Source organism: Rhinopithecus bieti, unplaced genomic scaffold (assembly GCF_001698545.2).
Source record: "Rhinopithecus bieti isolate Rb0 unplaced genomic scaffold, ASM169854v2 scaffold_17930, whole genome shotgun sequence".
In the NCBI taxonomy this organism is placed as follows: Eukaryota; Metazoa; Chordata; class Mammalia; order Primates; family Cercopithecidae; genus Rhinopithecus; species Rhinopithecus bieti.
In genome coordinates, this window is record NW_016809035.1 from 269167 (window position 1) to 296717 (window position 27551).

Genomic DNA, 27551 nt, shown 5'->3' on the forward strand with positions numbered 1-27551 from the left:
TTTTTTTGAGACAGAGTCTCACTTTGTCACCCAGGCTGGAGAGCAGTGGCACGATCTCGGCTCACCGCAAGCTCTGCCTCCCGGGTTCATGCCATTCTCCTGCCTCAGCCTCCCAAGTGGCTGGGACTACAGGCGCCCGCCACCACGCCTGGCTGATTTTTTTGTATTTTTAGTAGAGACGGGGTTTCACTGTGTTAGCCAGGATAGTCTCGATCTCCTGACCTCGTGATCTGCCCGCCTCGGCCTCCCAAAGTGCTGGGATTACAGGCGTGAGCCAGCGCACCCGGCGTAAATTGATTTTTTTTTTTAAGAAGTCAGATATCACAAGTTAAAGAATCATACAAGGATGTGAAAGAAAAGCACTTTGACCAAAATTGCTGTACTAGTCACAAATACATTGCCAAAGATTTCTCCGAATAATGAATTTAATATCTTGACGCAGCACCCAGTATTTGTTGAAAGAGAGCAAAACTATATAATAGAGGTTTTTAAAATAAAGATTTTTTTTTAAAGTCAGATTTATTTTCCTTAGTGATGCTTGCTTTTTTCTTTAAATTTTCTTTTATCTTAACAGTTACTTTGATATCAGCTTCACTGCAAGTAAGGAGTATCCCTAGAGCCACAGACAGGATCTATGAGTATTTCTCAAAGACTTTCCTGGGAGATTGAGGTTGCTGCTGACTTAACAGTTTATCTGGAATGGCCTTGCATGTTCCTTTAATCAGAATTAGAGTTATTAGTATCATTTTGAGCAGTAATGACTGTAGGCTAATCCATTTAAATACAATGAAAATGGCACTAACCTCAAAGTGCTATTTTAGGAATCCCCTGAAAACAGTTTTTCTGTGTGTGTGTTTTAAGCATAAAATTTTCTAAAGGATTTCAAAGTAACATCTCAAAGTCCATTTTTAAAAGTTATTTTCTAAGTTTGTTTTTACTGTTTTTTGGACACTTTGATTTGCTTTAAAGAAAAGTTTAATAAAATAGGTAACCCTGGGTAGTATAGTGTATGGTTCTGCATTATCATCAAACCCAAAGAGTTGTGATGATGATTAAATGAGAGGTTCATAAAGCGCCTCTTCCCTGGCAATGAGAAAACAATCAGTAAATGGCACTTGCTGCTGCTGCTGCCACCACTGCCACTGTGCCACTGATGTGCTACTTCTATTAATATTATGATAAACATACTGGCTTTTAGAATATTTACTGTTTTAAATATTTCCTTAATAGTTGTTTGTTGATTTTGATATGCTGTTTAGGAACTATGCCTATGTTTATCCTGTGATCATGTAAAGATATCTTTCTTTTAATCCAAATGTTTCTGAAGCCAGATAAGTCCTATGATATATGCATGTTAGGAGCCTATAAAGGTGCTTTCGGAGAAAAGTAAGTTTAAAAAAAAAACAGCCTGGCAGCTTTTTCTGTCTTTGTAAGAAAGTGCCATTTTTTTTCAGAGAAGTCAAGAGGTCGTGGACATAGAGATGAAATGAGTTAGGGCACAAAGATAGCAGAACTTGACCTTGATTTCCACTAATCAACATTTTAGATGGTTTTTTAAATCTATTCTCTTTCATTTCCTTTTTGTCTATACTTAATGGTAACAGGTAGGTTGTTGGTATGATCCACCTTTTTTGCTCCATTGAAGGACATCCTAATTCTCTTCATCTCTGTGTGCCTGAAAGTATTTTCGGCACTCCAGTCCATAATCAACAAGCTTATGCAGAAATACTTAGCCCAAAAAAGTTGGCATGTCGTTGTGGTTTTATTTTATTTTGGAGAGAAGGGAAGAAATCAGGATGGCCTATATGCTGATGAGAAGAGGGAAAGATCAGATCTGATTTAATTTATTTTAGGCTCTCAATCTCGTTTTCTTTTACTCACTGAGTACGTTGGTATTTCTAAAGCTTTTTGTTACTGTTTCTTTGTTTAGACTAATTCATTTTGTCTCACATATTGAAGGGGACAGTATAGGCAATACAATACCTAATAACAGCTTATTACAATGCTAAATATAATGTCTTAAACATAGCAGTCTTCTTTCAGTTTTTTTTTATAGTGGTAAAATACAGTTATAAAATTTGCCATCTTTTAAGTGTACAATTTGGTGGTTCTATTTAATGTGCAACCATCACCACCATCCATCTCCATAACTCTTTTCATTTATTCATTAAGATGGCTCCATCTTCTCCACTGCACACAGAGGTGTTTTTCAAAAGCAAATGTCTGCTTTAAATCTTGTTTTGGCTCCTCTTTGTCTTAAGGATTAAGAGAAAACTTTTGGCAGCAGGATTGGTGGGGATCATCGTGCAAGTATTTATGATATGTAGTCTCATGTGGAAAATCTGTTTTCTTGGTTAGTTCCCCTTTCATCCTGTATATATGATTCTACCAAACCTTTGAATATATATATATATGTGAGAGCTTATTTCTGAGCTCTCTGTTCTATTTCATTTGTCTGTATGGCTTCAGGCCAGTAATACACTGTTTTGGTTACTGTAGCTTTATAGTAAGTTTTGAAATGAGTAAGTGTGAGTGAGTTCTCCAGCTTTGTTCTTTTTCAAGATTATTTTGGCTATTCAGAGTCCCTTGAGATTCCATATGAATTTTAAGGTGGGTTTTTCTATTTCTCAAAAGAATGTCATGGGGATTTTCATAAGGATTGCATTGAACCTGTAGAATTCTTTGGGTTGTATTAATATTTTAACAATACTCAGTCTTCTAATTACACAAGGCAGACTTTTAATACATGTTTGAAAATTGAGTGATTTCATTTCTGTTTATTAATTAAGCACTGCTATGTGTTAGGCACTATGTTGAGTAACAAAGATGAATACAGCACAGTCTCTGTTCTCCATGACTCGCTAATCGATAGATAAGACAGATTTGTAAGTAAATAAGTAGAGTTGTTTTGATGAGTGCTGTATTAGACATGAATAAGTTTATATACTTATACAGAAAAGGAGAATTTACTTTGGAGAGATCGAGAAGGGGTTTGGGTTGGTTTTGTTGTTAGCATAAAGCTCTTAACTCTTTAAGCTGACTCTCTGTAAATGACAGTCATCTAGGTGAACAGATGTTTTCTGAACTATAGCTGAGCACTGTTCTTAGAGACTTCACAATGTATACCTGGAGGAACATGGAGACTAAATTCCCTTACTGTCCAGTTTAGATTAAGACCCCCCTCCCCCGCACACACATATCTTGTCACTGTCTTATCATCTGCTTTATTTTTTTAATAAGGAGAAAAGACATAAATGTTATGAAAAGCTAAATAACAATTCAAGACAAGAATAGAGAGATATCACAGATATTTTTTGAGTAGTCTCCCAGTAAATTATTCAAATAATAATTGCTAATAGAATTCAAAGGGCAACGTCAGTATGGTCTGTCATGATGAGAAAGTCTTCCTTGCTCAAATGATACCTGTCCTGGCCTTTTCCAGACCTCTAGTCCTCTGATGATTCCTTTTTCTCCTATCTGTAAGTCCTCTTGTAGATTTCCTTTCTTCCATCTCTATTCTAAAACATTTGTTCATCATTTCAACCTACTCCACTCCATTACCGTGTCCTGCCAGTCTTAAAGCACTCAACCCTAGATCTGTCAGCCCACCTTCTTTCTCCATAGGCTGCTGAGCCCTAAGGGAAAGTTTTACCTAGCCTGACAGATGGCTCCATCTTCTCCACTGCACACAGAGGTATTTTTCAAAAAGCAGATTTCTACTTTAAGTCTTTTCATGGCTTTTCTCTATCTTAAGGATTAAGAGGAAAAAAATTTTTATCACTGTACATGTGTTTATGATATGCAGTCTCATGTAGAAAATCTGTTTCCCCTGGTCAGTTCCTGCTTTCATTCTATGTGTATGATTCTGCCAAACCTTTGCAACTCTCTAAAGGCCTTCTGCACCCCCTTATCCTCAGAAGATAACATGTTTTTACTTAGTTTTTATTTATGGATATTTGGGGTGGCCTGGCAACATGGGGTAGGGGTTGTGAGATTATGAGAGAGCTTAAAGCCTTCAAATACATCTTAGCATGGCCATTGAAGCCTGACATCTGGATTAAATCTCAGCCCTTTCCACAAGACTTCAGGGCAGAATATCATGCTAAAGTGTCAGAGTCTCTGCCTAATAAATTGGGCAGAATGCTGTTATCATGGCAATATGCCAGTAACTTCTGAATGAGGGAAACCATCTCTGGTTGTGTTGTATTGGATGAATCCATGGAATTGGATCTGAGGCGTTGGCCTTCACCTTGGCAACTCTCTGCCCCAACAGCATCCGTGTTTCTGTTATCAAGCAACACATTTGCACGGCAAGGAGCCACTTCCCTTGCCTCCAGGAGCCTACCATTCCACAATCTGCATGACTGTATTGAAGCTACTCTGCTCTTCTTTCTCTTCCTTAGACACAGATTCCTTATTAGGGCCTTTACACTTTCTCTGTCTACTGCCTGGAATCCTTTTCCCAGATCTTTAAGAGGCTGAGTCCTTCTTGACACTGAGAACTTAGCTCAAATGTCACTTCCTCAGGCCTTCCGTGATTGCCTAATTTAGGTTACGACCCCCCTCCCAGCGCCCTGCCACCACACACACACATATCTTGTCACTACCTTATCATCTGCTTTTTATTTTTCATGATACTTATCACTGACTGAAATAATCTTCATCTTTTATTTTTCCACTTGTTTATTGTTTCTCTCCTTCATTAAATTGTATGTAATCCCAGCACTTTGGAAGGCCAAGGTGGGTGGATTGCCTGACGTCGTGAGTTCGAGGCCAGCCTGGCCAACATTGTGAAACTGCGTGTCTACAAAAAATATAAAAATTAGATGGGTGTGGTGGCGGGCACCTGTAGTCCTAGTTACTCAGGAGGCTGAGACAGGAGAATTGCTTGAACCTGGGGGCTGAGATTGTAGTGAGCTGAGATGGGGCCACTGCACTCCAGCCTGGGAGACAGAGCAAGACTCCATCTGAGAAAAAAAAAAATTGTATGCTTAAAAAGAGTGAAGATTGTGTCTGTCTTGTCTGCCATTATATACCCAACACCTAGAACAGGTATACTTAGTAAATGCTTAGTAAATATTAACTGGATGAAGGGATGGATAGATAGATGATCTTGCTGACCTCTTAAGAGGCTAATTGGAAACTGTCAAGCAGGATCATTCTTAAACCCTTAATTCCCCATCCCTACCTATAAATGTACTGTAAAATGTACCTGTTCTTTCCTGTTTTCTGCCAATCTCAGGAAATTAAGTGGCTCTCTCCCTGCCCAAGGTTAACATGCCCACACCTTTTTCTTCTGCCTCTTGAGGCCTTATTTCAGCATTGAACTCCTCTTCTCGTTCTTCAGTCTCTTCTTTGGGCTTTATCCCTTCAATATGTGACATGCTGAGATCTATCCCTTTTGTGAGGAAAAAAAATCTTTGATCTTTATCACCTCAGAGATATGACCCTGTTTCTTCCTTTCCCTTCACAGCTAAGTTTTTTTAACAGTGTTTTCTGTGCCATTAGCCTCTAAATAGTTTGATCATATTCCTAATCAGTAAAAATTTTTGAATACACCCTTGAATATATTTATTTACATATACCTTATATATATATGCTGCTAAGCTGACATATGAAATAGATAATAAAATTATATATAAACAATAAAAAGGGATAACATACAGACTAATATTTTAAAATAGATTTTTTTTTCAATTTTTTTCTTTTCTTTTCTTTTTTTTTTTTTGAGACAGAGTCTCACTCTGTCTGTCGCCCAGGCTGGGTGCAGTGGCCGGATCTCAGCTCACTGCAAGCTGCGTCTCCTGGGTTTACGCCATTCTCCTGCCTCCGCCTCCCGAGTAGCCAGGACTACAGGCGCCTGCCACCTCGCCCGGCTAGTTTTTTGTATTTTTTAGTAGAGACGGGGTTTCACCATGTTAGCCAGGATGGTCTCGATCTCCTGACCTCGTGATCCGCCCGTCTCGGCCTCCCAAAGTGCTGGGATTACAGGCTTGAGCCACCGCGCCCGGCTAAAATAGATTTTTAAAATTAACCTGCCACAGACTTTTAAAATTATCAGCTGGGCATGGCGGCTCACGCCTGTAATCCCAGCACTTTGGGAGGCTGAGGTGGGCAGATCAATTGAGGCCAATTGGAAGTTCGAGACCAGCCTGACCAACACAGAGAAATGTCGTCTCTATTAAAAATACAAAATTAGCTGGACGTGATGATGCATGCCTGTAGTCCCAGCTACTTGGGAGGCTGAGGCAGGAGAATTGCTTGAACCTGGGAGGCAGAGGTTGCAGTGAGCTGAGATCGCACCACTGCACTCCAGCCTGGGCGACAGGGTGAGACTCTGTCTCAAAAAAAAAAAATTATCAAATAGCAGAGGTTTTTCTTTATGTGCTGCACCAATTACTGTTTAAGTACCTTGTTAATTGTGGTGGCTTTGAACTGTCATTAGCTGATAGCTCTGGGCACATTAGATACTTGATATGTTTGGATGTTTTGTCCCCACCAAATCTCATGTTGAAAGGTGACCTCCAATGTTGGAGGTGGACCTAGTGGGAGGTGTTTGAGTCATGGGGGTAGATCCTCATGAATGCTTGGTGCTGTCCTCCCTGTAACAAGTGAGTTCTCACTCTGTGATCACTCGAGATCTAGCTGTTAAAAGAACCTAGCACCTTCTCCCCTTCTTTCTTGCTCCCGCTCTTGCTGTATGATACACCGGCTTTCCCTTCGTCTTCCACCATAATTGTAAGCTTCCTGAGGCCCTCACCAGAAGCCAATAAGATACACGTGTCATGCTTGTACAGCCTGCAAAACTGTAAGCCAAATAAGCCTTTCTTTATATAAATTACCCGGTCTCAGCTATTCCTTTATGGGACTAATACAGTACTTAAGGCAAGACTCCTTAGTATCGTAGTAGTTGTAAATTCATGTTACAGATAATTTCCAGTTTTTCTAAAACTAGCTTCTTGTCAGATCTGTTTGGATTGTCCTTGTTTTGACTCATGATATGGCATACAAAAGACTCTGCCGTTTTCTTATCTTTTGCTTATGCTACTTATTATCTTCAATGTTGGTGTCTTTGTATTATAGGATTTATTTAAAATAGTTTATTCATTTTACAAGAATTGGTTTAGTTAAAACTGGATAAAATATATAAACCCAGTTAAGTGGGCATATGTAAATTGTAATATGACCAGTGAAGAAAGCGAATGAATGACCAGGAAGGAAGGACATCACTGCTACCCTTCTGTAACGTGGAATTTTAACTCTTCCCTCAAGATGCTTTGCATTTGTTTGTGACATGGGGAACATTTGATTTATGGTTCAGGTCTGGGTACCAGTGTCAATTCATTTATAAAATATTAGTAAAGCTTAATTTCTTTTCAACTTTCTAGATAAAACTAATAAAAATAGAACTATTGTGGCTGGGCGTGGTGGCTCACGCCTGTAATCCCAACACTTTGGGAGGCCGAGGCAGGCGTATCACGAGGTCAGGAGATCGAGACCATCCTGGCTAACACAGTGAAACCCCATCCCTACTGAAAATACAAAAAAATTAGCCGGGCGTGGTGGCAGGCGCCTGTAGTCCCAGCTACTTGGGAGGCTGAGGCAGGAGAATAGCATGAACCCGGGAGGCGGAGCTTGCATTGAGCTGAGATCCGGCCACTGCACTCCAGCCTGGGCGACAGAGCGAGACTCCGTCTCAAAAAAAAAAAAGGACTATTTTCTTCCCACACCCAGTGGATCATCTTATATACCTCCAGGGTTGCATCCACCTCACTTTGCAGACTACTGGTTTGTACTTACCGTTTCCATGGCTTTACCCACTATTCATTCTTCAGCCCACTATAATCAGGCTTCTGCATCTACTCCTCTGCCAGCACAACTCTGATTTAAGGTCATCAGTAAGTTACCTTATCATAACATACAAGACTTTTTATAATGTCCCCACCCCATTTCATACATACATGAATAGACCTTTCTGGTCTTATTACCTACTAAGACCCCCTCCTTTAGAGGCCTTATCATTTGCTTTAGGTTTAGGAACCTGTTTTCAGTTCTCCACAAGTACCATAATCTCTCATTCCTCCAAATTTTTGCTATTCCCTCTTATAGTGGAATATGTCTGCTGTTCAGGAGCTCCTTAATTGTTGACATTTACTATGTGCCAGGAAGAATGCTTTGCATGCCTTTCTTCATTTAATACCAACATCAACCTGGTAAGTTTAAGCTCCTTTATTTTAGAGGTAGGACTAGGCTTAGAAGAGGTTATATAATTTGCCTAAGGCATACTAGAATTCAAACCCAGTGCTTTACAAATTATGTTATGCTGCCTTCCCTTAGGAAAAGGAGTTTATTTTCTTTTTTATACCTGGCACGTAGCACAAGGCATAGCAAATATTATATTTGTTGAATGAATAAAATGAGGTTTGAGCTAGTCTTAAAGAATGAAAATGTTCTAGGCAGGAGAAAACATGGACAAATACAGAAAAGAGAATATGTCTACAGCACATTTAGAGAACAATGACCTGGTCACTATGGGTTAAAAGGTATTGCACTGAGAGTAGTAGGATTCAGGGGTCTTTCCATGCAAAGTTTTCTTGAAGCTTCCCCGCCTGCTGCTGCTGTAGTCCTCTCTTGTTCTTCGTAGAAAAACTCCTTTAAGTGGTGACTATCTGATTCCTCTACTATTCTGTTGAATCTAGTTCACCAAGGCTTTTAGCCTCACTACTCCACCAGAATGGCTATTATTAAGGTCACTAGTGACTTCTGTGTTGCTAAATCTAGTGGACATTTTTCAGTCATCCTCTTACTTGATCTGTCAGCATCATTTGACACAGATCATGACTCCATTCTTAGATACCATGCTATCTTGGTTTTCCTCTTACCTCACTAATTATAAGTTCTTTGTCTACTCCTCAGCCTCTGAATGACAGAGTGCTCCAGGCTTAGCTTTCATAGTCTTTTAATCCACATTCACTCCTTTACTGATCTAATACAGTCTTCTCTAATACCATCTACATGCCAATGACTTGTCAGTATCTCTCTCTAACCCTGATCTCCCTGCCTGAACTCCAGACGCACACAGCTAATTTCCTATTAACATCTCCACTTGGATGTCAACTAGACACCCCAAACTTAACATCCAAAATTAAACTCTCTATCATCCCCTAAAAAGCTACTTCTCTTGCAGTGTTTCTGAATTTCAGTTTATGGCACCTCCAGCTTTTTACTTGCTAAGGCTAGAACTTTGGATTCTCTCAAACTCCACACTAGCCTGTCAGGAAATCCTTCAATATGTATCGAATGAACCACTTCACTGTTAATACCTTGTTCAGTCACCTGAATTATTGCAGTAACATCCTAACTATTCTCCCTTACCTTTGATGTCCTACTGACTGTCCTCAGTGCAGTAGCCAGAGTGACCCTTTTAACCTAAGTTAAGAGGATCTCATCATGCAAAACCCTGCAATGAATGATTTTCCATTTCCATCAGAGTAAGAATTAAAGTTATAATATCCTACAGGACCAATCTGGTCCTCTGCATGATATACTTGATGTCATATCCTACTCCTCTTATGTGTGGTGGGTCAGCCACACCAACTTCTTTGCTGTTCTTCAGACGTGCCACTGCTCTTGCCCCAGAACCTTTGCTTTTACTCTTCTTCCTCGGATGCTCCTTCCTCAGTCACATTACTCACTCTCTAATCCCTTCAAGTCATTTAAGTGACTCATCTCAGTGAAGTCTTCCCTAACCATCCTATTTAAAAGTATAACTCGACCGGGCGTGGTGGCACACACCTGTAATCCCAGCACTTTGCCAGGCTGAGGCAGGCGGATCACGAGGTCAGGAGTTCAAGACCAGCCTGACCAACATGGTGAAACCCCGTCCCTACTGAACATACAAAAATTAGCCAGGCATGGTGGCACGCGCCTGTAATCCCAGCTACTCAGGAGGCTGAGGCAGGAGAATCGCTTGAACCCAGAAGGTAGAGGTTGCAATGAGCCAAAATGGCGCCATTGTACTCCAGCCTGGGTGACAGAGCGAGACTCTGTCTCAAAAAAAAAAAAAGGACAACCCATACATACTAGTTTACCGGGTTCTTCCCCCAGAGCACTTACCACCTTCTAGCATATTATTTAATTAATTAACTTAAACAAATTTTATTGACTTTTCTCTCCATGCCAGAAAATAAATTCTGTGAGGACAGGAATGTTTTTCTTTATTTTCTTTATAATACCTGCCTGAAATAGTGCCTGGCACAAGTAAATAATAAATAATTACTGGATTGAGTTAGATTAAATAAAATTATTTATTTACATCTGAAAATCTTTTGGGGTTTTTTTCTTTTTTTTTGACAGAGAGTCTCACTCTGTTGCCCAGGCTGGAGTACAGTGGCACAATCTTGGCTCTCTGCATCCTCTGCCTCCTGGGTTCAACCAGTTCTCCTGCTTCAGCCTCCCAAGTAGCTGGGATTACAGGCACGTGCCACCACGCCCAGCTAATTTTTGTATTTTAGTAGAGATGGGGTTTTACCATGTTGGCCAGGCTGATCTCGAACTCCTGACCTCAGGTGATCCACCCGCCTCAGCCTCCCAAAGTGCTGAGATTACAGGCGTGAGCCAAAACACCTGGTCGGGGATCATTCTTTTCTTTGCCTGAATCATTTCAGATGGTTTTATTATGGTTTGGTTGATATATAAAAAGCTGTACATAGTTAATGTATACAACTTGATGAGTTTGGAATTCTAAGTAAACACCTGAGAGGTATTACCATAATCAAGGCCATAAACTTTGTCATCAAAACAGTTTTTGTACTGGCATAAAACAGACATATAGACCAATAGAACAAAAGAAAGAGTCCAGAAATAAACCCACACATAGATAGTTATCTTCAAAAAGGGTGCCAAGAGTACACAATGGGAAAAAACAATAGTCTCCTCAATAAATGATTTTGAGAAGACTGGATTTCAATTAAAGAATGAAATTGAATCCTTATGTCACATCATATACAAAAATCAATTCAAAATAGATTAAAGACTTAAATGTAAAACCTAAAACAATAAAACTCTTAGAAGAACACTTAAATTAGCCAGGCATGGTGGCACACACCTGTAGTCCCAGCTACTCAGGAGGCTCAGGTGGGAGGATCACTTGAACTTGGGAGGTTGAGGCTGTAATGAGCTGTGATCACACTACTGCATTCTAACCTGAGCAACAGAACAGTACCCTGTCAAAAAAAAAAAAAAAAAAGGAGGAGCAGGAGCGGGAAACGTAAGAGAAAAAGCTTATGGACACTGGTCTTGGCAGTGACTTGTTGGATATGACACCAAAAGCACAGGCAACAAAAGCAAATGTAGACAAGTGGAATTACATCAAACTGGAAAACTTCTGCACAGCAAAGGAGACAGTCATCAAAATGAAAAGGCAGCTTATGAAATGAGAGAAAGTATTTTCAATCCATATACCTTAAGAGGTTAATATCTAAAACCTATAAAGAACTCTTTTTTTTTTTTTTTTTTTTTTGTTGAGACGGAGTCTGCTCTGTCGCCAGGCGGAGTGCGGTGCACGGATCTCAGCTCACTGCAAGCTCCGCCTCCGGGTTCCCGCCATTCTCCTGCCTCAAGCTCCCGAGTAAGGCTGGGAGCTACAGGCGCCCGGCCACCTCGCCCGGCTAGTTTTTTTTTTTCTTTTTTTTTTTTTGCATTTTTTTGTAGAGACGGGGGTTTCACCGTGTTTAGGGCCAGGATGGTCTTCGATCTCCTGAGCCTCGTGATTCCGCCCATCTCGGCCTCCCCAATAGTGCTGATTCAGCAGACTTGAGGCCACCGTGCCCGGCCGCTAAAACTCTTAATAGCAAGAAAAAAAAAAATCTGATTTTTAAAATGGGCAAAAGTGTGAATAGACATTTAACCAACGAAGACATACAGACAGACAACAGGTACATGAAAAGGTACTTAACATCACTAATCATTAAGGAAATGCAAATGAAAACCTCAATATCATCTCATACCTTGTTAGAAGGATTATTACCAAAAAAAAAAAAGCCTCAAAACAAAAGATAACCGATGGTAAGGATGTCAAGAAAAGGAAATCTTTTACACTGTTGGTGGGAATGTAAATTAGTGTAGCCATTATGAAAACAGTGTGGAGGTTTCTCAAAAGATGAAAATAGAATTATTTGATTCAGTAATCCCATTTCTGGGAGTATATCCAAAGGAAATAAAATCACTATTTCAAAGAGATACCTGCATTCTCATCACTTGTTCATTACAGCACTGTTCACAATAGCCAAGATACCGAAACAACCTAAATGTCTATCAGTCAGATGAATGGATAAAATGTGTATATGTATATATACACACACAGCACAATCAGTGGAGTATTATTCAGCCTTTAAAAAAAGAAGGAAATCCCATCACTTGCAATAACATGAGTGTATCTGGAGGACATTATGATAAGTGAAATAAACCAGACACAGGACAAACACTCCATGATCCCACTTTTATAAGGAGTTTAAAATAGTGAAGCTTGTAGAACTAGATAGTAGAATAGTGGTAATCTGGGGCTGGGGAGAGGAGCAAATAGGGAGGTGCAGTCAAAAGATGCAAAGTTTTAGTTATGCAAGATAAGGTCTGGAGATCTCCTGTGTGACACAGCCTATAGTTAGCAATACTGTATTGTGTACTTAGAATGTTGCTAAGGGAATAGGTCTTACGTTAAGTGCTCTTACCACAAAAGAAAAAAATTACTTTTCAAAGATTTTGAGGGGTTTCGGTGCAGTGGCTCATGCCTGTAATTCCAGCACTTTGGGAAGCCAAGGCAGGAAGATCGCTTGAGCCCAGGAGTTTGAGACCAGCTTGGGGAGCATAGTAGGACCTTGTCTCTACTAAAAATTAAAAAAATAGCGAGGGGCATGGTGGCATGTGCCTGTGGTCCCAGCTACTCAGGAGGCTGAGGCGGGAGGATTATTTGAGCCCAGGAAGTCAAGGCTGCAGTGAGCCGTGATCACGCCACTGCGCTCTGGCCTGGGCAAGAGACTCTATCTCAAAAACAATTGTTTTTTTTTTAATGAATAAAGAGGGCAAAAGGAAAATCTTTTGGAGATTTTCAGATTCATTTACGTAGACTTTGCAGTCTTGAAAAAAGATATGTAAGTCCCAAATATAAAGAAGATACATTTGACCAGGAAGATTTATTAACAGCTATGGATCTACATGTGCCATATCATGTTCTTCAGTGTCATTTCATGTTTTTGTCCAGCAATTCACAGAGGACTAGATTTTAGATTGCCTTTCCTCTCCTACAGTTGACAAGGCTTTAATCAGGGCATTAAGGAGTTCTAAATAGGTCTTGCTTTTGAATCTGCATATCAGGAGGGGGCTGGGAGCATGAGCGGGAGGATGTCATGTCTCAGTGATTAATGATCTCTAGGAAGCTGAAAAGGGGAGTGTAATATACACAGTATTTCTACCCCCTGGAGTAGGAATGCAAACACTATTGTGCAGATCTGTGCATAGTCACTGACTTCCTGGTAGCTGGAGAATTTCATACACTCTTGTACCACAAATAAAACTGTCAGAGAAGTGACAGAGCTCAAAAAGCTGGCCTTCCTTACTTAAAAAGAATAGCTCAAACACAGTGAGCCAGAAAATTAATTTTGTAGTTGTTTGGAAACCGAGTTGTTAAATAAAAAGTAAGAAAATGGGAACTTTTCTTGAAAAGCCTACAACCTCCAAATATTTGTTGAATCAAACTCTACATTTGGTTTCTTAAATTTACTGAATTCCTGGGAACTGCTTACTTTAAACGAATTTAAAGGGGAAACATTCCTTTGTAATGAAATGTCCCATCTTAAACTTTTCAATCTGGTCTCTAGTAGGTTCAGAAAATCATACGGTCTGTGGACTCAAGAGCCTATTGCCTGATGTTTAGGGAAAAAATCGTAACATTTCAGAATGGCTTGTATACAGTTTTTGAAAATAATTCTAAGGTAGAGTTATTTCCCCCCTTTTATTCTCAATGAATCTATGGTATTATTTAGTAACAATTTCCAAATGCTTAAGATAGAAGCGAAACATTCTGAACTATAGGTAAGATAAACTACAGATATTTGCAAAAAAGTTTTAAGAGAAAGTTTTTGGGGAAAGCATTGTATTTCAGCCACCTTTGATTATTTACAAATAACCAAATATAGAGAATTTGTGCATAACACCAATTGCAGCAGCAGTATTTGGTTTTAGTGAGGACAACCAAGTAACTTGTATTTTACTAGGAACCATTTATTTATAGGACTTGTTAAATTATTTTTTGCTCTTCATTCATTTTTTTGATGCTCTATACATTACCACCTTCTGTTCTGCATTGTCTAACTTTTAAACTGATTTCTTACCAGTTTTATTTTCCATAATATAAAAGAAAGGAAATATTCATTCTTGGGGAAGTGGAGCACAATTCAGGGTAAAGGAAAGAAAATTTTGTATTTCTATTTCTTTGTTTTCTGTTTGTTTTGCTTTATTTTTTAGGGTGTCACTATAAAGTAAAAGGAGCTACTGGTCTAAATTAAGATAGTATCAGATAGATTAAGCTCTAAATTTGGTTTCCAAGTGGTTAGACTTTTAAATTGCATTTGCAGGAGTTTATTTTTAGTCAGGATGTGGTTATTTTTAGATCTGCTTCTCTGTCACTAGGAAATGAAATGCCTGTCTTTCCATTGTTGATCAGGAAGTTCTGAGGCATAGGCATATAAGAGCCAGTTAACCCAGAACACCACCACTCCTTTTAGATGAAAGAATATGAAATAATTCATGGAAGAAAATATGTTTGTTGAGAACATATCTAATTTTGAAATGGTTAGTGTCATTTTAATCTTTTGTACATTGAACAACAGAACAAGGTTTTAGGGAAATGCCAAAAATACAAGGTTTGGGTTCCCCCTACTGGCGTGCATCCCAGGCTCGTGTATTCATTAATACACAGCTGAAAGGCCTAGGGGCTAGAGATTAGAAATAGCTATATTAACTTCATTTAGAGACTTGATGATGAGAAAGAGAGAAAAAATTCCATTTCCCCTTTTCTGCATATGTCTTACAAAAAATGGGATGATTTTAAAATTGTACTTTCTACATTTAGAAAGAATAAAACTTAATTCTACAATATTTAGTTTTAATGTTTCTACTGATAAGCTGCTTATTTGCAGTGCTTCTCAAATGCTTTATGTTGTAATCTAAGGAATAATAAAACACCAGTGGATCCACAAAAGGATTTAAAACCCCAGGGAAGAAATGCAAAGCTAGCATTGTTGCCATAATAAAATTAAAGAGCTGGCATTAAAGCTCACTAATTCCTATTTTAGCATTTCAGAAAGGGACATGACATCATGTGATTGTGTCTGTCTGTCTAACATTTGTTTTTTCTAATTTGTACAACATATATTTGAAACAGTTTTTTATTTCCTATCTCATAGTAAGTGCCAAGTAATATTAATGGCTCATTTTGGAAAAGAAATATTTTAATTGACTCTTAAAAGTCACTTTTGAACTTCTTATTATGTTTGCATTTTAAAGGACTATTCAGTCAAGTTAAAATATTGTATTTTTTTAATTGCTTTTCAGCAATGCAGTCAACCTTTTAAGCAATGTTCCGGTCTCTTGTTTGGATGTTCTCATTTGTCCATTAACCCATGAAGAAACAGCCCAAGAGGCAACGACTCTAGATGAACTGCCCAGTAATAAAACAGCTGAGAAAGAAACAGTTTTGAAAAACAATACCATGGTATACAATGGTATGAATATGGAGGCCATTCATGTTTTACTCAATTTTATGGAGAAGAGAATAGACAAGGTAAGGCTGATAAAATGAAAGCCCTGGGAAGATGCTTCCAAAAAATGTAAATGTGCCATACATACAGACACACATCACAGCATGATTTTTAAATCTAAGCTTTTTTGAAACTGGTATGTTGCATAATTGTTTTTACTTTGGAAAGCAGTTTATTACAATACATGATAAATTGCTGAAGCCATGTTAATTTATTTGTTTAATGCTGAAAATTATGTTCATGCAGCACCAAAATTATGACTAGTGCTTGAAAACAAAGGAAAAATTAATTACTCTTCTATGTTGTTACTTTGTGAGTCCTAGAAATAAAAAATATTCCCCCCAAAACTTGCTAAATATTCTTCATAATACCTAAAAGACATCTTCAAAAAAAAAAAAAGAAGACCGTGCCAATTTTCCATTTGTTGTGAGCTGCTTACGTTCTCTGGTCTATCACTCACTTTGTCAGGTATCTATATTAAAAGGCAGCAAGGTAGCATAGGCCAGTCACCAAAATTTTGCTTCATTCAAGCCCATTGGCTGAGCCCATGGGAATCCTAGAAAATGTAGGAACATCCAGGAAGGACCAAAAAAGGCAATAGTAAACATGAAGATGATAAAATGGAAATGTTGTTAGGAAAAGAATTATTAAAATAGCTTGTAAGCTTCAGTAACATAAGATGTTCCCACCTCGCGGATCACGAGGTCAGGAGATCCAGACCATCCTGGCTAACACGATGAAACTCCATCTCTACTAAAAGTACAAAAAATTAGCCGGGCGAGGTGGGGGCGCCTGTAGTCCCAGCTGCTCGGGAGGCTGAGGCAGGAAAATGGCGTGAACCCGGGAGGCGGAGCTTGCAGTGAGCCGAGATCAAGCCGCTGCACTCCAGCCAGGGCGACAGAGCGAGACTCCATCTCAAAAAAAAAGTCCCCACCTCAAGAACAAATTAATATCCTCAGTTACATCAAGGAAAGTAATACTGTTAGAAACAAAACTAATGTATTTCAAAAACATATGTTTTTTTTTTTATAGGGAAGCAGCTATAGAGAGGGTCTAACTCCAGTTCTCAGCTTATTAACCGAATGTTCCCGAGCCCATCGAAACATCCGAAAATTTCTCAAAGATCAGGTAACTGCTTAATGCATATTACATTGCAAAGTTAGTCTTTTTATGTGCATTTTAAACATAGAATTAATTGAATTCTCTCACAGTGATTTTGTTTCAGATAATCAGAAACTCAAGTTAGTTTTAATCTTTGAAATCTTAATCAAGAAGTGTGTATTTTTTTGAGTCAGTCACTCAACAAATGCTACTGAGATGTGCTGTGTGCTGTGTTTTGGGCATTGAACAACAGATGAAGTCTTTCCCCTTGGGGAGTTTATTTCATAGAGAGGGGGACAAAAAGTAAACAAATATAAAATATAATGGCAGGTGATGATAAGCGTTCTGAAGAAAGATAAAGGATTTTAAGAGAAAGGAGACACTTTAAGGGAACAAGGGAGGACCTCTCTGAAATGACATTTGAACAGAAAGGTGGAGAAGTAAGAGTATCTCTGAGAATGTTTGGAAAGGAATGTCCCTGAGAGAACAAGTTCACAACCCCCGAGACAAGAGGATGCTTTGGTATACTTAAGGAAAAGCAAGAAGGCCAGTGTGCCTAGGCCACAATATGCAAGGGGGAGAGTGGTAGATGAAGAGAAGTAACAAGAGCCAGATACAGCAGGCGGTGTAGGACTTTTCATTCTCTTCTAAGTGAGATGAGAAGATATTGGAGTGTTTTAAGAGGGGAAGTGATGTGACCTTATTTATGCTTAAAGATATCCTGGCGCCGGGCGCGGTGGCTCACGCCTGTAATCCCAGCACTTTGGGAGGCCGAGGCGGGCGGATCACAAGGTCAGGAGATCGAGACCATGGTGAAACCCCGTCTCTACTAAAACTACAAAAAATTAGCCAGGCGCTGTGCCGGGCACCTGTAGTCCCAGCTAGTCGGGAGGCTGAGGCAGGAGAATGGCGTGAACCCGGGAGGCGGAGCTTGCAGTGAGCCGAGATCGCGCCACTGCACTCCAGCCTGGGGACAGAGCAAGACTCCGTCTCAAAAAAAAAAAAAAAAAAAAAAAAATCCTGGCTACTATTTGTAGGATTGACATAGTGGAGCACAAATGGATGCAAGGAGACAAGTCCAAAAGATAACTGATGTTGCAAGTTTGGAGTAGGATGGTAGTGGTTAGAGTTCATACTTGGGGATATGTTTTAATATTTTAATATGTCTTAACAGTAGCTCACAGAACTTGCTGATAGATTGGAATATGGTTGAAAAAGAAAAAATAAGGGTGATTTTTAAACTTTCAGATTATATCTTAGACTACAAGTGTAAGACTTTGATTGTAACAATACCTGAAACTAGCCTCCTCTGAAATCCCAATTTCAAGCACCTTCTCTTAGTACCCTCAATCCAACATTCTTTCATCCTCTGAGGATTGTCAGTCTGTCATTTTTTTCCACTGTTCTTCACTCACTTGTGTCTTCTCTCCTTACCCAGGCTAGATTCCACTTGAAGTTGATTACTATAATCCCTCCTTTCCATACATCTCTTACGAGCACCTTGTGTGCTCCCTCAGTCATACTTATCTGGCAAAACCTAACAAACTGGCTAACTCCAACTTTCTGCCTACTCTGGGTCTCCACCAAGCACTTGAACGTGGTAAGAGAAAATGACACAACCATTTTGACTACTCTACTTTAAATTTAAGACCACCAGCCCCAACCAGTTCCTTAGCAAACTCCAAGATGACTATTTCACAGCTCCTTTTTCTTCACACCTCCAATGCTTACTACCCTCTCCTCACTCTCATTTCTTGACTTTGTTTCCTATTTCACCACGAAATTAAAAATAAACTTTATCTTTCCACCATTGCATCTGCTGTCTGCATCTGTACTGCCATATCCCTTGTATTCCAATCTGTCACAATGGATGAATCATTCCTACTTCTGTCTGTGGCCAGCATTTGTCCTGGATCTCTTTCCTTCTCATGAACTTTGCACCTGCATTTATTTCCCCTCTCTCTTCTTATATTAATCATTTTAAAAAATGTATTGGATCATTTAAGTCAGCACCCAAGCACATCTTTCATCTTAAAAACAAAAACACCTTCCCCTATCCCACTTCTCAAGCTGCCTTTCTATTTCTGTGCTCCTCTTTATGCAGTGTTCCTCAGAAGGTTTTCCATACTCACTCTCTCTATTCTTTTTACTCATTTTTGACTCCTAAACCCTCTGTAATTAAGCTACATGCCTTCCGCCCCACTGCGAAGGTGTTTATCAGAGTCACCAACTCAACATTGCCAAATCTAATAGTTCTCAAATCTTTTTTAAATTATCCAATAGAATTTGATGTAAGTATTGCCTCCTCCTTGAAATACTTTCTTCACTTGGTTTCTGGGACACAATAGAGAACCTGTTTGTGATCATCCTCCTTTTCCTGACCCTAAATGTTTGAGTGCCCCAAGGCAATACTATCTTGTCTCTATCTCTGCTGCCTTGGTGATCTCATTCAAGAGTCATCCATATATGCTGATGACTCTCAAATTTGTATCTCCAGCCCTGACCTGTCACCTAAGCTCTAGACTTAAACAATGAACTGCCACTCATCTCCTCCCCTTGGATGCGTAGTAGGTATCTCAAGTTTAACATACCTCAAACTAATATCTTGATTTTCATTCCTCCAACCTATTTCTTCTCCTTCTTTCCACATTTCAACACATGGTACCACCATTCACCCAATTGTTCATTTGTCACTACATAGAATCTCCCCTAATAAATGAACCAGGTTCATGTTTTCCCTCTGTATTTATGGTCAAGATTTAGTAAGCACCTTACTCTATCTAGAACACACCAATAGGTAGTGCTGATAAGGAAAGATTAGAAAATAGAGACCATCTTTGAGGAATTTACAGTCTGTTGAAAGAAGAGAGATACCCAAAAAGCATGAATAATGATTTAAGCAAGATTAATTAATTAAGGTCATTTCCACATTTGATTATTTTAAGACATTCTCCCTTGACTAGGAGGAGTTGGTGAAGCACAGTAAATGAAAATACTTTTTTTCTGTATTTTTGCTTTTTTCCGTAGGGGATCCAGGTACACCTAACCTGTTTATATTTTGCTATCTCTAAAGAAAATAGCAAAGAAAGAAAAAAACTATTCATTAAATAGCTTCTTAATGTGAAGGCCTTGGGCCACATACTGTGTCCTTATAAAAGATTATGTGACCCACTGTCTGTCTTCAAGAAACATGACAGCAGAGGTAAGGAGATGAAACATGACAGGTGAAATAACTAAAGATACAAGGCATAATACAGAAATCAACTTTCCTGCTGAAGAGGATGCACTGTAGACTGTTACGATCAAGAAAGGCAGAATTTAAAGTACAGATGATTAACTCTGATAATAATGTAAGTGGAACCTTGGTTTCTTATTATGCCCTGTAGTAAATACCTGGTTAAATCCAACTCATGCATACCCAAAGGAAATTGGTCTATATTCTGTATTTGGGAGGTAGAAAAGAAAACAAGTGGTAGAAATTACTGACCTAGGTTGTATTATTCTGGAGAGGCTTATAGAAGCAGTGAGTATTTGGGGGATTTGAAAAAGAAACTGGACAAGATTTGTCAAAGAAAAAATTTGTTGGAGGTAAGTATTCTAGGGGGAAATACATATGCAGTTTGGGAGTGGTATTTAACAATAACAACAAAATTTTGTTAAAAATTTGTTTTAAGAAACCAGAAACGTAGCTAACAAAATTTTTACATGATAATCTTTGTTCATAGATTCTGTACTCTAGGTACTATAGGCATATACTACATGAAATCATTTGTTACATGTTTCATTCTTCTAGAAATGGGAGATATACTAAGTATGGTTCAATAATGGTTCACAGTAGTAAGGATTTATTGTGCAATTACTTTCTGCCTAGTATTTTGTTCTACCCAGCCAGAGACTGAAATATGGATTCCGTAAACACTTTGGATAGGTTACTCAATTTTCTGAGATTTAGTTTCCATTTTTGTTTATAGCTGTCTCCCCTGCCTCTGATATCTCCTGATACATGGTAGGTACTTGATATAGAAAGAGAGAGAGGGAAGAAAGTCATTTGAGTGCATCAAGTAAAATTATATATACATAAAGGGTCTGGGATATAATAGGTGCACAGTAAGTTCCTATTTGACTTTGTGTCTGCCCTCATTTCTTAGCACAGGGCCTAGCTTATATAATAGAAGGCACTTAATAAAAGCTACTTGAATTAATTCATTTTTCCTTCAACCAGCAAATATTCATTAAACACCTGTAATATGCTAGACACTGGGAAGAGAGCAGTAAACAAAACAAAGAAATCTCTGCCCCAGTGGAACTTGGTCTTGTGGAAGGAGGCAGACAAGTAAACAGATAATGATATGCTATGTCTGGTGGTGATAAGTGCTATGAGGAAGGTTATGGCAGAGTAAGGAGGTGGAGGTGTTACAAAAAGAGAGTGCTAAAGGTTAGTGATATAGAGTGGTCAGGGAATGTCTCCTATAAGTGACATTTCGGCAAACACCTGAGGGAAGTAAGGAGAGAGCCATGCAAGTTTCTAGAAAAAGAGTTTCTGGGCAGAAAGAGAAGCAAATGCAAAAGACCTGAGGCAGGAAAGTACTTGGCATGTTTAAGAAGGTCCATGGATGTCTGTGTGTCTGTAACAGCATAGGCAGGGAGAATAGTAGAAATGAAGTCGAAGAAGTAGCAGGAAGCCAGATTATGTGGAATCCTGTAAGGAAGTTGTAAGGACCTTGCCTTTTACTGTGAGATGAGAAGCCATGGGAACTAGAGAACTTTGAGGAGTGACATGATCTGACTTTCAAAGGATCATCCTAGCTGCTATGTAGAAAATGAATTAGAGAGTGACCAGCATGGAAGCAGAGACCACTTACGAGGCTTTGATGTTAGTCCAGAGAGAAATATTGGTACCTTGGACTTGGTAATGCTGGAGGAGGTGGGGAGAAGTGGTTGGATTGTGGGTTATTTCAGAGGTGGAGCTGATATAATATGCTGATGGATGGATATTAAAGAGAGGAATCAAGAATATTTCCAAGGTTTTTGTACTAAGCACTTGGGAGAATGGACTTACCATTTAATGAGATGGAAAACTGCATGAGGAACAGGTTTGGTGGGAACTTCAAGAGTCCTGTTTAGGACCTGCTAAGTTTTAGAGGTCTATAAAAGCCTGGAGGTCAGAAACAGAGTAGAATAGTGGTTACCAGGGGCTGTGGAGAAGATGGGGAGTTATTATTCAATAGATATAAAATTTCAATAATGTAAAATTATTAAGATCAAGAGATCTGCTGTACAACATTGTACCTATAGAATGATGGTTACCAGAGGCTGGGAAGGATAGTGTGGGTGTGGGGGGAGAAGGAGGAGTGGGGATGGCTAATGGGTCCAAAAATGTAGTTCAATAGAATGAATAAGATGTAGTGTTTGATAACACAACAGGGTGACATCAACAATAATTTGTTGTATAGTTTTGTAAAAACAACTAAAAGTATAATTGAATTGTTTGTAACACAAAGCGTAAATGGTAGATACCCCATTTACCCTGATGTGATGATTATGCATGGTATGCCTGTATCAAAATATCTCATATACCCCATAAATATATAACCTACTATGTACCCACAACAATTTAAAAAAATTTTTTCTTTTTAACTAGTTTATGATGATGATGATGATGATGATGATGATGATGATGATGATGGTGATGATGATTGTAGAGACAGGGTCTCGCTGTTTCCCAGGCTGGTCTCGAGCTCCTGGTTTCAAGCGATCCTCCTGCCTTGGTCTCCCAAAGTGCTGGGATTACAGTTGTGAGCTACCATGCCCGGCCAAAATTAAAATTAAAAAAAAAAACTAAAAAAAAAATTGTGTGGTACACATAAAAATTTAAGAAGGTTAGAAAAAAGACACAAGGAATCAGTCATGGGTCCCACCAACGCTTAATTGAATCAGAATGTGCATTCTAACTAGATCCCCAGGTGTTTGGAATGCACATTCCAGTCTAAAATCACTAGCCTGAAAAGCACTAGTTAACAGGATGACTTCAGGATACTTTAATTTGCTCTGTAATCAGTCTGTAAGTGTAAGTAAGGGGGAGGCAGTGTATTTAATATTGTGTTAGATTGAATATCCTCTATATAGATCTATCATAGATATAATTATCTTAGAAAATGAAAGTGAGTCAATTTTAATATAATTTCTGCCCTTATTTAAATCTATTAGTTTCCATAGCTCTTTGTAAAATCCTATAATTTTGATGATTAAAAAAAAAATTGGAGGTTGGGGAGAAATCAACAATGGAGATATAATTTAGGGCAGGGGTCCCCAACCCCCCAACCCCAGGGCCTGGTCCATGGCCTTTTAGGAACTGGGCTGCACAGCAGGAGGTGAGCAGCAGGTGAGCATTACTGCTTCAGCTCCGCCTACTGTCATATCAGCTGGGGCATTAGATTCTCATAGGAGCACAAACACTATTGCGAACTGCGCATACAAGGGATCTAGGTTGTGTGCTCCTTGTGAGAATCTAATGTCTGATCATCTGAGGTGGAACAGTTTCATGTTGAAACCACCCACCAAGCCCCAGTCTGTGGAAAAATTGTCTTCCATGAAACCGGCCAAGTCTTTGGTGCCAAAAGGTTAGGGACTGCTGATTTAGGGAGTCATCAGGGTGCAGAGACTATAAAAAGCCATAAAACTGGATGAGATCACAAATTGAATGAGTAAAAATAGTGAATTTGTCTACAAACTCAACCCTTGAATATTCTAACATTAACAAAACAGGAATAGAAAAGAGAATTGGCAAAAGAGGCTGAGACAAAGCAACCAAAGAGATAGGAGGAGAACCTGGAGAAAGGTGTGTGGGTGGATGAATGGGTAAGTGAGTGAGCAAAGTAACAGACAAACTAAGCAAGTTTCATAAGCCCTCTGGGGATCAGTCTATTTGCCATTACTTTTAATAGCAAAAACCACAATTGTTTTTGCACCAACCTAATACAAAACAGGGATGAGAGTGATGTTACTACCTCCTTTGTGGGGTTACTGTGAAGATTATAAATAATGTATATATTGCGGGGTTACTGTGAAGATTATAAATAATGTGTATATACCATCTATGATAGCAACTAATGCATAGAAAGTACTCAAAAATTAATAGCCATTTTTATTATAAAATTAAACAACTAGAAAACATAAGTACAGCTTTTTTAATTAAATAAAGGTTGAGTGCCCTTATCTAGAAGTCCAGAATGCTCCAAAATCTGCAACTTTTTGAGCACCAACATGATGCTCAAAAGAAATGGTTATTTTGGAGCATTTCTGATTTCAGATTGTAGGATTAAGGATGCTTAATCCATATGTATCTGTAACACAGATATTTCAAAATCCCCCCAAAATAGAAGTCTGAAGCACTTCTGGTCCCAGGCATTCTGGATAAGATATACTCAACCTATACTGAAAATGTTGGAGGACTCAAGAGAAGGTAAAAATCAGTATGACTCAGGGTATTAGGGAAGTCTTTATAGAAGAAAGAGAAACTTGACCTAAACTTCAAAATGGATTTTCGTAGAGGCAAGTTGAGGCATTCCAGGTGCTGAGATGAACAAAAACTCGGAAATGCACTTGAGGATAGTGTGATGGTACAGTGAAGAGATGTTTCTGATCAAATAAAACCTCATCACAGGCATGAAATCACTTGAGGTCTGTTTTTTGTTGTTTAGTTTTACTTGGAAGCTAACCTTGTTTTTTTTTTTTTTTTATATTTTTTTTTATATTTCTTGCTCTCTACTGAAATACTATAGGCCCAGTTGCATTGTACCATCTTCACTCACTCTAGTAGCCTCGATTGATGATGGGTTTTGCATTTGTGCCATCAGGTTTTACCACCGTTGAGGGATGTGACAAATCGACCTGAAGTTGGCTCAACTGTGAGAAATAAGCTGGTGCGCCTCATGACACATGTTGACCTTGGAGTCAAGCAAATTGCTGCTGAATTCCTTTTTGTCCTTTGCAAAGAGAGAGGTAGGTTAAACTCTCTTTGCCTCTGCCTTTTATCTTTCAGAGGGAATTTGAGAAATTTAATTGATAGTGTTAGTACTGGTCATTTCATTCCATTCTTTCCAAAGCTTACTGTCTGTTCTATTAGGCTAAGGAGTTAATAAAATTAATAGCCAAAACATTTTTTATATGCTTCCGAATTCATTGAGACATGCAAAGACAGATACATTACCAAACACACTCACGTTTAAAGTTTGCCTTCTGTATCCTTAACCCAGCCTTCATCTTAATGGGGCAGGACTTAGAGCCATTATGAAAAGTTGCTTCAGTAAGTCAGGGGTTACTATTTTAATAAGCAGGCACAGGTCTGGGTTAGTTCCTCTTTTATAATTCCTCTTGGAATTAAAGCTATAGGAGTTTTGGTTTCTTTACTAAGTTTTCCAATTAGTAGTTACTGAATGTGAGCTGTATAATATACTGAATAGAAGTTTTAAAATGCATAATACCCTTGAGACAAAGTTAAGATAGTGGTAGAGAGAAATTTTAAAATAACTGTACTGCAGTGTAATAAATACTACTCTATCAGTGTATATAAAGTGATTGTCTACTGAGATAGATCCAACAATTAAAGATATTTTCTAAAATTATATGGATTACTCTGCAAAAGGCAAGTTTTCCAAACAAGGAACTTTGATTATTCAGTTATTCTTATTTTTTCTTCTTCTACTTTGTAAGTCTGCTAGTATAAAATCCCATCTAGGCAGATCTGTATTCTACTGGGGTACTTTAAAAAAATAAGATAGATAATTTGGAGATGGAAAAGTTCACTCCTCTTAAAATCTTAAGTCAATTGTTATTCTTAAACTTCATTTCTGATGTATTTATCCAACCACTTAAGTTCACATTAAGATGGTATATTGGTAACCTAATTTGATCATTATCATAATGGTGATTATGAATTGAGAGGTATCATGTGCCTGACATTCTATGTATAATCTCATTTAATTCTCATAATGACCCTCTAAGGTAAATATTATATTTCGATTTCATAAATGAAGCAACCTGCCACCTGAGAGCCTTTCAATAACATGTGACACAGTTGCTGAGGGCAGGAGCCCAAATTTGGGTCCTGTCTTTTCTTTCTGCCATATTTCCTCTCATAAATTATATTAGCTATTATTATAGACTGTTTAGCATCTGTTCTTTTAGACAATTTACTTCTTCTTTAATGATTTTGAAAAAAGATTGATTTAGCATCTTGGAATTAAGTGGTTAGCATAGTGCCTTGCACATAGTTATCTGTAAATATTGACTGAATTGAATTGATTTGAGATCAGAAATGATCTGTTTTTTAAAGTATAATTATACATGTATATGCATAAATCTAAAATCACACATATGTGTATCTGTTCATTTTAAAAGGTTTGTCAAAATAATATGCCAAAATATTATTTATTGTTACCTCTGAGTAATAAGAGTACTGGTGATTTTTTTAGTTGTCTGTATGATTTTCTATAATGAACATGTATTTTTTGTATACCTTTAAAAAGTTTTAAAATGGGGAAAAGTAAAATTTATTTCTCCTGTAATTACATACCTAAGTGTATATCTAAATATATAAATCTAAATAAATAATTATATATCTAAATAATTTCTAAATGTAATCACATTACCGATGAGTGAGTGTCATAGCAAATATGGTAATTATGGTAATTGCATTTATAAGTGAATTTTGTTAACTTTTTAAATTTGAAATGGTTGGTTTTGTTCCCCCTAGGATCCGGTGTTTAGTTTCATAGTCCTAACTTTGAGCCCAAAGCTAACCTCCATTAGCAGATAATATATTTTTAATTTGACCTCAACAATTCTGCATTATAATCTTTTTTTTTTTTTTCTTTCCCTGAGACAGTCTTGCTCTGTCACCCAGACTGGAGTGCAGTGGTACAATCTCAGCTCACTGCAACCTCCGCCTCCCAGGTTCAAGCGATTCTCCTGCTTCAGCCTCCTGAGTAGCTGGGACTACAGGCACATGCCACCATGCCTGGCTAATTTTTGGATTTTTAGTAGAGACGAGGTTTCACTATATTGGCCAGGATGGTCTCGAACTCCTGTCTTTGTGATCTGCCTATCTTGGCCTCCCAAAGTGCTGGGATTACAGATGTGAGCCACTGCACCTGGCCTATAATCATTTTTTTTCCTTCCAATTTGATTATAAGTTTAGTAATGTATTCTTCTGGAATAAACAGACTCCGTTCAACAAATGTGTTTGAGCTAGACCCTGGGATTACAGAGGTATATAAGATAAACAATGTTTCTGCCCATGTATTACTTACTTTTTTATTTAAGGGTCACAGAGGCAAATGCCTACAGTACCAGGCTGGTAATAAAAGTAAGTCAGGTGGACTAGATGTAAGATGACAAATGAAAGTTGACACTTGGCTCACTGTTGTGGAGACAATTGGCTGGGGTGGGGAGACAAAGAGACAATGGGAGATTATAAAGAGGATGTTGCTACTCTTTAGCAGCAACTGATGGTTACCATGAAGGAACATGTGGCCAGTGTTAGCAGATGTTCCATGTTTTCAGGAGAAGCTCTCTGTTTTTAAATGTTGTCGACTAGTTCAAATTTAAAACCTTCTGGCCAGAAAAAAAGAAAAT

At 38.4% G+C, this 27551-nt stretch overlaps 1 protein-coding gene across 8 annotated transcripts in view; it reads left to right on the forward strand.

The window, feature by feature from the left end:
- The window catches only part of RIC8B (RIC8 guanine nucleotide exchange factor B), a 123456-nt gene that overhangs the window by 57535 nt on the left and 38370 nt on the right, over nt 1-27551 (forward strand). For all 8 annotated transcript variants that reach the window (XR_001888392.1, XR_001888391.1, XR_001888394.1 and 5 more), the window contains exons 5-7: nt 15610-15838; nt 16848-16943; nt 24773-24917. Coding sequence is in view for 4 of the 8 variants with exons in the window: in XM_017888258.1 (XP_017743747.1) it covers nt 15610-15838; nt 16848-16943; nt 24773-24917 (470 nt within the window). In the remaining 4 variants the exon portion in view is untranslated. The remainder of the gene's footprint in view (nt 1-15609; nt 15839-16847; nt 16944-24772; nt 24918-27551) is intronic.